This window comes from Scyliorhinus torazame, chromosome 6, assembly GCF_047496885.1.
Source record: "Scyliorhinus torazame isolate Kashiwa2021f chromosome 6, sScyTor2.1, whole genome shotgun sequence".
NCBI lineage: Eukaryota > Metazoa > Chordata > Chondrichthyes > Carcharhiniformes > Scyliorhinidae > Scyliorhinus > Scyliorhinus torazame.
In genome coordinates, this window is record NC_092712.1 from 94,053,729 (window position 1) to 94,066,081 (window position 12,353).

The 12,353-nt window shown below is 46.5% G+C and overlaps 1 protein-coding gene across 3 annotated transcripts in view; it reads left to right on the top strand.

Moving 5' to 3' along the window:
• c6h10orf67 (chromosome 6 C10orf67 homolog) overlaps positions 1–12,353 on the top strand; it is a 411,757-nt gene that overhangs the window by 110,461 nt on the left and 288,943 nt on the right. For all 3 annotated transcript variants that reach the window (XM_072508488.1, XM_072508486.1, XM_072508485.1), the window contains one exon: positions 8,961–9,107. In XM_072508488.1, the coding sequence (XP_072364589.1) occupies positions 8,961–9,107 (147 nt within the window). The remainder of the gene's footprint in view (positions 1–8,960; positions 9,108–12,353) is intronic.

Sequence of the window (12,353 nt, forward strand, 5' to 3'; positions counted from 1 at the left end):
GAGGGGAACTGATATCAATAAGGGCACATAAAGGGAAGCAGGAGAGTAAGGAACGGGAGCGGTTGCTGCAAGAACTTTTGAGGGTGGACAGACAATATGCGGAAGCACCGGAGGAGGGACTGTACAGGGAAAGGCAAAGGCTACATGTAGAATTTGACTTGCTGACTACAGGCACTGCAGAGGCACAATGGAGGAAGGCACAGGGTGTACAGTACGAATATGGGGAGAAGGCGAGCAGGTTGCTGGCACACCAATTGAGGAAAAGGGGAGCAGCGAGGGAAATAGGGGGAGTGAGGGATGAGGAAGGAGAGATGGAGCGGGGAGCGGAGAGAGTGAATGGAGTGTTCAAGACATTTTATAAAAAATTATATGAAGCTCAACCCCCGGATGGGAGGGAGAGAATGATGGGCTTCTTGGATCGGCTAGTATTTCCCAAGGTGGAAGAGCAGGAAAGGGTGGGACTGGGAGCACAGATCGAGGTAGAAGAAGTGGTGAAAGGAATTAGGAGCATGCAGGCGGGAAAGGCCCCGGGACCGGATGGATTCCCAGTCGAATTCTATAGAAAATATGTGGACTTGCTCGCCCCTGTACTGACGAGGACCTTTAATGAGGCAAAGGAAAGGGGACAACTGCCCCCGACTATGTCTGAAGCAACGATATCGCTTCTCTTAAAGAAGGAAAAGGACCCGCTACAATGCGGGTCCTATAGACCTATTTCCCTCCTAAATGTAGATGCCAAGGTCCTGGCCAAGGTAATGGCAATGAGAATAGAGGAATGTGTCCCGGGGGTGGTCCACGAGGACCAAATTGGGTTTGTGAAGGGGAGACAGCTGAACACGAATATATGGAGGTTGTTAGGGGTAATGATGATGGCCCCACCAGAGGGAGAAACGGAGATAGTAGTGGCGATGGATGCCGAGAAAGCATTTGATAGAGTGGAGTGGGATTATTTGTGGGAGGTGTTGAGGAGATTTGGTTTTGGAGAGGGGTATGTTAGATGGGTGCAGCTGTTGTATAGGGCCCCAGTGGCGAGCGTGGTCACGAATGGACGGGGATCTGCATATTTTCGGCTCCATAGAGGGACAAGGCAGGGATGCCCTCTGTCCCCATTATTGTTTGCACTGGCGATTGAGCCCCTGGCGATAGCATTGAGGGGTTCCAAGAAGTGGAGGGGAGTACTTAGGGGAGGAGAAGAACACCGGGTATCTTTGTATGCGGACGATTTGCTACTATACGTGGCGGACCCGGCGGAGGGGATGCCAGAAATAATGCAGATACTTGGGGAGTTTGGGGATTTTTCAGGGTATAAATTGAACATGGGGAAAAGTGAGTTGTTTGTGGTGCATCCAGGGGAGCAGAGTAGAGAAATAGAGGACCTACCGTTGAGGAAGGTAACAAGGGACTTTCGTTACCTGGGGATCCAGATAGCTAAGAATTGGGGCACATTGCATAGGTTAAATTTAATGCGGTTGGTGGAACAGATGGAGGAGGATTTCAAGAGATGGGATATGGTATCCCTGTCACTGGCAGGGAGGGTGCAGGCGGTTAAGATGGTGGTCCTCCCGAGATTCCTCTTTGTGTTTCAGTGCCTCCCGGTGGTGATCACGAGGGCTTTTTTTAAAAGGATTGAAAAGAGCATCATGGGTTTTGTGTGGGCCGGGAAGACCCCGAGAGTGAGGAAGGGATTCTTAAAGCGTAGCAGGGATAGGGGGGGGCTGGCACTACCGAGCCTAAGTGAGTATTATTGGGCCGCTAATATTTCAATGGTGAGTAAGTGGATGGGAGAGGAGGAGGGAGCGGCGTGGAAGAGATTAGAGAGGGCGTCCTGTAGGGGGACTAGCCTACAGGCTATGGTGACAGCCCCATTGCCGTTCTCACCGAGGAACTACACCACAAGCCCGGTGGTGGTGGCTACACAAGATTTGGGGACAGTGGAGACGGCATAGGGGAAAGACTGGAGCCTTGGGGGGGTCCCCGATAAGAAACAATCATAGGTTTGCCCCGGGGGGAATGGATGGGGGATATGGAATGTGGCAAAGAGCAGGAATAACGCAACTGAAAGTTCTGTTTGTGGATGGGAAGTTCGCGAGTCTGGGAGCGCTGACCGAGAAATATGGGTTGCCCCAAGGGAATGCATTCAGGTATATGCAACTGAGGGCTTTTGCGAGGCAACAGGTGAGGGAATTCCCGCAGCTCCCGACACAAGAGGTGCAGGACAGAGTGATCTCAAAGACCTGGGTGGGGGATGGTAAGGTGTCAGATATATATAGGGAAATGAGGGACGAAGGGGAGACTATGGTAGATGAACTAAAAGGGAAATGGGAAGAAGAGCTGGGGGAGGAGATCGAGGAGGGGCTGTGGGCAGATGCCCTAAGCAGGGTAAACTCGTCATCCTTGTGTGCCAGGCTAAGCCTGATTCAGTTTAAGGTATTACACAGGGCACATATGACTGGAGCACGGCTCAGTAAATTTTTTGGCGTGGAGGATAGGTGTGCGAGGTGCTCGAGAAGCCCAGCGAATCATACCCATATGTTTTGGTCATGCCCGGCTCTACAGGGGTTTTGGATGGGGGTGACAAAGGTGCTTTCAAAAGTAGTAGGAGTCCGGGTCGAACCAAGCTGGGGGTTGGCTATATTTGGGGTTGCACAAGAGCCGGGAGTGCAGGAGGCGAGAGAGGCCGATGTTTTGGCCTTTGCGTCCCTAGTAGCCCGGCGCAGGATATTGCTAATGTGGAAAGAAGCCAAGCCCCCGGGGGTGGAGACCTGGATAAATGACATGGCGGGGTTTATAAAGCTAGAGCGGATTAAGTTCGTCCTAAGGGGGTCGGCTCAAGAGTTCACCAGGCGGTGGCAACCGTTCGTCGAATACCTCGCAGAAAGATAGACGGAATGGGAAAAAGAAGGCAGCAGCAGCAGCCCAGGATCGGGGGGTGGGGGGGGGGGAGGGGAGGAACCAGAAGGACTCTCAGGGTTGTTAATATATACTGTATAGTATGTATAGGTTGTTGCTACAGATAATTATATATTGGACTGTTAAATTATATTTTTGGAGAGTGTTACTTGTGACAAGGCAGTTGCCAATTAGGGCTAGTTTTCATTTTTGTTATTTATTATTTATTCATTTTTTGTTTATAAAATAGGTCATTGTTATTTGTGTTGTTATAATATTGTGTAAAGGATGCACAATGATTTTCAAGAAAATATTTAATAAAAAAAAAGAATAGGCTTAAAAGGTACTTTGATAGGGAAGGAGAGCAAAAGGAGGAGGTTTTAATGATTCTAACTCAAAAGTGAAGATCCAAATCCAGATGACTTTGAATTTGACATCCCTGTACCTGGCTTGCTGGCTGCCGACTGGACGCCGTTGCGAGCTCCAATATTTAGCCCCTAACAGTTCTGGAGGAATCAGTGGGCCACAGCTGTGGCCACAATCTATCCTGTGCATGTGATCGTAAAGTATGACAACATCTCAAGATGGAGTCACGCTCTTGGTCCCCTAATTACAGGTGCAGTGTCACTTTTGCTGTGGGACTGCTAGCCTTCCAAGGACCTGAACCCTCAGGAGTCTGCGTGCCTGTCTGCCAACCTTAATTGGATGTTGAGGCAGCCAATTAGGAGGTAGTCTCAGGTAAGATTTTCTGACGAGCATCCTGCCAGCAAGCATAGGGTCAGGACCCAGACATGATCACACCAGTGATTAAAGGCAGCACGGTGCACAGTGGGAAGAACTGTTGCTTCACAGCTCCAGGGTCCCAGGTTCGATTCCCGGCTTGGGTCACTGTCTGTGTGGAGTCTGCACATTCTCCCCGTGTCTGCGTGGGTTCCCTCCGGGTGCTCCAGTTTCCTCCCACAAGTCCCGAAAGACGTGCTGTTCGGTAATTTGGACATTCTGAATTCACCCTCTGTGTACCCGAACAGGCGCCAGAGTGTGGCGACTACGGGCTTTTCACAGTGACTTCACTGCAGTATTAATGTAAGCCTATGTGTGACAATAGAAAGATTATTATTATTTTAAAACTGGGTAAGATTCAACCTGCTATTCCGACTGGTGGGGAACTCCAGAGCAAGGCCACATAACGTTAAAATTAGAGGTAGACAATTCAGGCTGATGTTCAGGGTGATGGTCAGTGAACATTTCTTCAAAAATAAGGTGAAAATCTGGAATTCTCCACACAAAAAAAAAAGCTGTTGAGGCTAGATCAATTGAAAATTGTAAAACCAAAATTGATAGATTTTATTGGGCGAGGTTAATAGAACCAAGACGGGTAAATGCAGTCAACATACAGATTGGCTGTGATCTAAGTGGATGGTGGAACAGGTTTGAGGAATCAAATGTTATTTGCGCAAGGCATTTCTGGGAGGTAAGTTTCTCCTTTAAAAAAAAACACTTCTTTTCTGTTTTTTTTTTTTCGACCGGCGGACTTCTGGGAAGGCCCCCCCCCCCCCCCCCCCCCCCCCCCCAACCAATAAATTCTGGTGGAGACGTAACCCGAGACACTACACGTGTAGTGTCTCCCACCCACCCTCCTCCTCTAACCTAATAATAAGATCCATTGGTGTGAGGTAAGTGCCATATTATATTATTATTACTAGCATTATTATATTATATTATTAGCATTGCGCAGGTCAAGGAGACACAGCCGGAGTGAGAGAGATACAGACAGTGAGAATTTGGTAGTTTGGTGCAGTGACGTAACCAGGAAAGGTAAGTGGTTAATCTAATTGTGCTGTTTTTCAGTTTAAAGTGCCGGGTAGTGTCTGATTGGCTGAAGCTGCCCCCACCATAAACTTAAATTAAACTAATTAATTAATTAGTGATGGCTGGTCAGGTGATGTGCTTGAGCTGCTTGATGTGGGAGCTGGCAGATCCCATTGCGAGCTGCAGCGACCACATCTGCAGTAAATGTTGGCTGCTCGAAGAGCTCCGGCTCAGAGTTGATGAGCTGGAGTCTGAGCTTCAAACACTGAGGCACATCCGGGAGGGGGAGACTTACCTGGACACTGTGTTTCAGGAGGCAGTCACACCTGTCAGAGTAAGTAGTTTAAATCCTGCCAGTGGCCAGGGACAGCAGGGTGTGACTGCAAGTCAGGCAGGTAAAGGGAACCAGCAGTCAGGAACTCAGGAGCCTCAGCCCTTGACTCTGTCCAACAGGTATGAGGCACTTGCTCCCTGTGTGGATGGCGAACAGGGTTGCAGGAAGGATGAGTCAGGTGACCAAGGCACCATGGTTCAGCAGGCCATTCAAGGGGAGGGAGTAAATAGGCAAGTTGTAGTTGTAGGGGATTCTATTATCAGGGGGATAGATAGTATCCTTTGTGAGCAGGATAAAGAGTCCCGCATGGTATGTTGCCTGCCCGGTGCTAGGGTACGGGACATCTCTGACCGGCTTGAAAGGATACTGGAGAGGGAGGGGGAGGATCCAGTTGTTGTGGTCCATGTCGGTACCAACAACATAGGCAAGTCTAGGAAAGAGGACCTGTTTAGAGATTATAAAGAGCTAGGATTCAAATTAAAAAACAGGTCCTCAAGGGTAATAATCTCCGGATTACTGCCCGAGCCACGTGCAAATTGGCATAGAGAGGCAAGAATAAGGGAAGTTAACACGTGGCTGAAAGAGTGGTGTGGGAATGAGGGGTTCCTTTTCATGGGACACTGGCATCAGTTTTGGGACAGGGGGGACCTATACCGTTGGGATGGTCTCCACCTGAACCGAGCTGGGACCAGTGTTCTGGCGAAAAGAGTAAATAGGGTGGTCAATAGGACTTTAAACTAAAGATTGGGGGGGGAAGGGAAAGTCAGGGAACCAAGAGGTGAAGTAATCAGCGGGGAGTGTAGCTGCTTAGGAATACAAAAAAACACGAACAGACAAAACTCAAGAGTGGTTACGATTGTCCCCATCCCACAAAATATGACACAGTGTATGGAAAGGCTCAGTAAACCAAGGTCCACCACACTAAGAAAACAAAAAGGGACGGTCAATAGAGAATTAAAGGTGCTATATTTAAATGCGCGCAGTGTACGGAACAAGGTAGATGAGCTTGTGGCCCAGATTGTGACTGGCAGGTATGATGTGGTAGGCATCACAGAGACATGGTTGCAGGGGGTTCAGGACTGGCATTTAAACATCCAGGGATTCACAACCTATCGAAAAGACAGAGAGGTGGGCAGAGGGGGCGGGGTTGCCTTGTTAATTAGGAATGAAATTAAATCAATAGCACTAAACGACATAGGGTCAGATGATGTGGAGTCTGCGTGGGTAGAGTTGAGGAACCAAAAAGGCAAAAAAAACATAATGGGAGTTATGTACAGGCCTCCTAACAGTGGTCAGGACCAGGGACACAAAATGCACCACGAAATAGAAAGTGCATGTCAGAAAGGCAAGGTCACAGTGATCATGGGGGACTTTAATATGCAGGTGGACTGGGTAAATAATACTGCCAGTGGACCCAAGGAAAGGGAATTCATTGAATGTTTACAGGAGGGCTTTTTGGAACAGTTTGTGATGGAGCCCACGAGGGAACAGGCCATTCTGGACTTAGTGTTATGTAATGAGCCAGACTTGATTAAAGATCTTAAAGTAAGGGAGCACTTAGGAGGCAGTGATCATAATATGGTCGAATTCAATCTCCAATTTGAAAGAAAGAAGGTAGAATCAGATGTAAAGGTGTTACAGTTAAATAAAGGTAACTACAGGGGCATGAGGAAGGAACTGACGAAAATCGACTGGGAGCAGAGCCTAGTGGGAAAGACAGTAGAACAGCAATGGCAGGAGTTTCTGGGAGTAATTGAGGACACAGTACAGAGGTTCATCCCAAAGAAAAGAAAGGTTATCAGAGGGGGGAATTAGGCAGCCATGGCTGACAAAGGAAGTTCGGGAATGCATCAAAGCAACAGAGAAAGCCTATAATGTGGCAAAGAGTAGTGGGAAGTCAGAAGATTGGGAAGGCTACAAAAACAAACAGAGGATAACAAAGAGAGAGATAAGGAAAGAGAGGATCAAATTTGAAGGTAGGCTAGCCAGTAACATTAGGAATGATAGTAAAAGTGTCTTTAAATACATTAAAAACAAACGGGAGGCAAAAGTTGACATTGGGCCGCTCCAAAATGACGCTGGTAATTTTGTGATGGGAGACAAGGAAATAGCTGAGGAACTGAATAAGTACTTTGCGTCAGTCTTCACAGTAGAAGACATGAGTAATATCCCAACAATTCCGGAGAGTCAGGGGGCAGAGTTGAATATGGTAGCCATCACAAAGGAGAAAGTGCTAGAGAAACTAAGAGGTCTAAAAATTGATAAATCTCCGGGCCCAGATGGGCTACATCCTAGAGTTCTAAAGGAGATAGCTGAAGAAATAGTGGAGGCGTTAGTTATGATCTTTCAAAAGTCACTGGAGTCAGGGAAAGTCCCAGAGGATTGGAAAATCGCTGTTGTAACCCCCCTGTTCAAGAAGGGAACAAGGAAAAAGATGGAAAATTATAGGCCAATTAGCCTAACCTCGGTTGTTGGCAAGATTCTAGAATCCATTGTTAAGGATGAGATTTCTAAATTCCTGGAAGTGCAGAGTCGGATTAGGACAAGTCAGCATGGATTTAGTAAGGGGAGGTCGTGTCTGACAAACCTGTTAGAGTTCTTTGAAGAGATAACAAATAGGTTAGACTAAGGAGAGCCAATGGATGTTATCTATCTTGACTTCCAAAAGGCCTTTGATAAGGTGCCTCACGGGAGACTGCTGAGTAAAATAAGAGCCCATGGTATTCGAGGCAAGGTACTAACATGGATTGACGATTGGCTGTCAGACAGAAGGCAGAGAGTTGGGATAAAAGGTTCTTTTTCGGAATGGCAACCGGTGACGAGTGGTGTCCCGCAGGTTTCAGTGTTGGGGCCACAGCTGTTCTCTTTATATATTAACGATCTAGAGGACTTGACTGAGGGCATTCTGGCTAAGTTTGCCGATGATACAAAGATAGGTGATGGGGCAGGTAGTATGGAGGAGGTGGGGAGGCTGCAGAAAGATTTAGACAGTTTAGGAGAGTGGTCCAAGAAATGGCTGATGAAATTCAACGTGGGCAAGTGCGAGGTCTTGCACTTTGGAAAAACGAATAGAGGCGTGGACTATTTTCTAAACGGTGACAAAATTCATAATGCTGAAGTGCAAAGGGACTTGGGAGTCCTAGTCCAGGATTCTCTAAAGGTAAACTTGCAGGTTGAGTCCGTAATTAAGAAAGCAAATGCAATGTTGTCATTCATCTCAAGAGGCTTGGAATATAAAAGCAGGGATGTACTTCTGAAGCTTTATAAAGCATTAGTTAGGCCCCATTTAGAATACTGTGAGCAATTTTGGGCCCCACACCTCAGGAAGGACATACTGGCACTGGAGCGGGTCCAGCGGAGATTCACACGGATGATCCCAGGAATGGTAGGCCTAACATACGATGAACGTCTGAGGATCCTGGGATTATATTCATTGGAGTTTAGGAGGTTGAGGGGAGATCTAATAGAAACTTACAAGATAATCAATGGCTTAGATAGGGTGGATGTAGGGAAGTTGTTTCCATTAACAGGGGAGACTAGGACCCGGGGGCACAGCCTTAGAATAAAAGGGAGTCACTTTAGAACAGTGATGAGGAGCAATTTCTTCAGCCAGAGAGTGGTGGGTCTGTGGAATTCATTGCCACAGAGGGCGGTGGAGGCCGGGACGTTGAGTGTCTTTAAGACAGAAGTTGATAAATTTGTTATTTCTCGAGGAATTAAGGGCTGTGGAGAGAGAGGGGGTAAATGGAGTTGAAATCAGCCATGATTGAATGGCGGAGTGGACTCGATGGGCCGAATGGCCTTACTTCCACTCCTATGTCTTATGGTCTTATGGTTATATTCTTGTTCCTCTGTTCCTGTGAGATGAGAAGAAATTACAAAGATAATTATGCTTTTTCTATTAAAATATTTATTATTTTGATTACAGAAATACTGTTCAGAAATATATGCACAGAATGAAATGTCTCTTCAACATAGTTTCACAACAGTGGATATACTTAAGCAGAAAGATTCACTCATTTCATCTTTAAAGGAGAAATTACTGCAGTCTGAAGCACTTCAACAGCTACATCAGGTATGTACTTGTAAAGCTCGCCAGTGACAATAAATCAGTTTCATGTACATGTTTTTTTAAATTTAGAGTACCCAATTCATTTATTCCCATTAAGGGGCAATTTAGCATGGCCAATTCACCTAACCTGCACATCTTTGGGTTGTGGGGTGAAATCCACGCAAACACGGGGAGAATGTGAAAACTCTGCACGGACAGTGATCCAGTTCCGGGATCGAACCTGGGACTTCGGCGCCGTGAGGCAGCAGTGCTAACCAATGCTCCACCATGCTGCCCTTTCTTGTACATGTTTTTGCATTTCACAGTTTATTTTAAAGTGATTGGTATGTTAGAATCTTTATAATCTGTTTTTTAAAATGACTTTTTGCGCATTAGTTATTTTGTGGAAATTATGCATGCATACATGGTCAAGGTACTGTGTTATGTGCATGCATGATTAATTCCAATAGTTAAGTATACACAAGTGACAGGTAGAAAAAGATCAGCTGATCTTTGAAACATCATGGCTAAACAATTCTTCCCATCTGATACAGACTGGAGGGGGCAGGGGGGGTTAATTTAACATCCTTGATTTCTCCTCTCATCACCCATCCATGAATAGAAATGTGTTTTTATTATGATTTTTCCCTTTATAAGCGGTGACGTGTTTCTCAAACCCTCAGTTTTGGCAAGATGCACTTTGCGCATGTGAAGTTGGAGACGGCCTGAGTGAAACAGCCAGAGTGGGGATTGTAAATTGGTTATTTGGAGCAGTGTGGTAATTGGGTGCAGAGTGGGAGGATGTGCTTTTTCCCTTCTTGCTTTGTAACTGTTAATCTGCAGGGAGAGATCCAGAGAGCATCCTGGGAAGGTAAGTGATATAAAAACCTACCTCAGGTATCTGCAGCGATATGTGAAGCAAAGAGTTTAATACATTTTCTTTAAAAAATTAATTGGTGATAGAAATGTCGGTCATTGTGTAAAGTGCTACACTTGTGAGATGTGGGAGATCCGTGACACTTCCAGCATCTCGACCGACTGCATCTGCAGGAAGTGTATCCAATTGCAGCTCCTCACAGACCCCAGGATAGGTTGGAGCAGCAGTTGGATGGACTTAGGAGCATGAAAGTAGCGGAAAGCATCATAGACAGGAGTTTTAGTGATGTGGTGACACTCAAGGTGCAGGCAGATAGATGGGTGACCGATAGAAGAGTCAGGCAGTCAGTGCAGGAATCCCCTGTGGTCATCCCCCACTCTAACAAGTATACCGTTTTGGGTACTGCTGGGGGGGGGGTGGCCTATCAAGGGATAACAGCAGCAGCAGCCACAGCAGTGGTACCATGGCTGGCTCTGTTGTTAAGGAGGGTGGGACAAAGAGCACGAGAGCAAATGTTATATGGGACTCTATAGTTAGGGGTACAGATAGGAGCTTGTGTGGACATGAAAGAGACTCCAGGATGGTATGTTGGTTCTCTGGAGCCAGGGTCCAGGATGTCTCTGAACGCGCAGAAGCATTCTGAAGGGAGAGGGTGAACAACCAGAGGTTGTAGTACACATAGGTACTAACGACATAGGCAGGAAGAGTGATGAGGTCCTGCTGAAGGAGTTCAGGGAGTTAGGCAGTAAGCTAAAAAGCAGCACACCTCGGGTTGTAATCTCAGGATTACCCACTGTGCTTTGTGCTAGTGAGGCTAGAAATAGGAGGATAGTGCAACTAAATGTGTGGCTAAACTGGTGATGTAGGAGGGAGGGTTTCAGATTTCTGGACCTTTGGGATCTCTTCCAGGGAAGTGGGACCTGTACACGTAGGACGGTTTGCATCTAAACTGAAGGGGCACCAATATCCTGGCTGGGAGGTTTGCTAGAGTCACTTGGAAGGATTAAAACGAGTATGGCAGGGGGTGGGAATGAGAGCATTAAATTAGAAGGTGTAATAACTGAAGGGGAAATAGAGAACAAAAATAAGAGAACAACAACATCACCCTGTCTGCTCAAACGCGGTGGTCTGAAGTGTATTTGTTTCAACGGCAGAAGTATAGCAGGTAAGGCAGATGAACTTAAAGCATTGATTAGTACTTGGAATTATAATGTTGTGCCTATCACAGAAACATGGTTAAAGGAAGGGCAGGATTGGCAGCTGAACGTTGGAGGATATAGATGCTTCAGGAGAGATAGAGGGGGATGTAAAAGGGGTGGGGGAGTAGCATTACTGGTTAAGTAAAATCTTATAGCCGTACGGCAGGAGGACAGCTCGGAGGGATCATACATTGAGGCAATCTGGGTAGAGCTCAGGAACAGGATGGGAGCAATCATAATGTTGGGGGTTTATTACAGGCCCCCCAACTTCCAGCGAGAGATAGAGGAGCAGATATGTAAAGAGATTTTGGATAGGTGCAAAACTAACAGGGTTGTTGTGGTAGCGGATTTTAACTTCTCCTATATTGATTGGGACTCACTTAGTGCTAGGGGCTTGGATGGGGCAGGGTTTGTAAGGTGTATCCAGGAAGGCTTCTTGATACAATATGTAGATAGTCCAACTAGGGAAGGGGCAGTACTGGACCTGGTATTGGGGAACAAACATGGACAGGTGGTTGAGGTTTCAGTAGGGGAAGATTTTGGGAATAGTGGCCACAATTACATACATTTTAGGGTACTTTTGGATAGGGCTGAGGGTAACCCTCGCTTTAAGGTGCTAAACTGGGGAAAGGCAAATTACGATAACATTAGACGGGATTTGAAGAATTTGGATTGGGTGTAGCTGTTGGAGGGTAAATCAACATCGGACATGTGGGAGTCTTTCAAGCGACAGTTGATTAGGATTCAGGAAAGTCACATTCCTGAGAGAACAAAGAATATGTATTGGTAGTTTAGGGAGTCTTGGATAACGAGGGCTATTGTGAACCTTCGTCAAAAGAAATAGGAGGCTTTTGTACGGTCTAGAAGGGTGGGGACAGTCAAAATCTTTGAGGAGTATAAAGAAAGTAGGAAGGTACTTAAGCGGGAAATTAGGAGGGCGAGGCGGGGTCATGAAAAGTCCTTGGCAAGTAGGATTAAGGTGATTCCCAAAGCTTTTTATTCATATGTAAAAAGCAAGAGGGTGGCCACAGAAAGGATTGGTCCATTTAAGGACAGTGGGCAGAATCTATGTGTTGAGCCAGAGGAAATGGGCGAGGTACTTAATGAGTGCTTTGCATCAGTGTTCACCAAAGAAAAGGACTTTGTGGAAGTTGATTCTTGGACAGTCTGGGTCATGTTGACATTGCAAAAGAG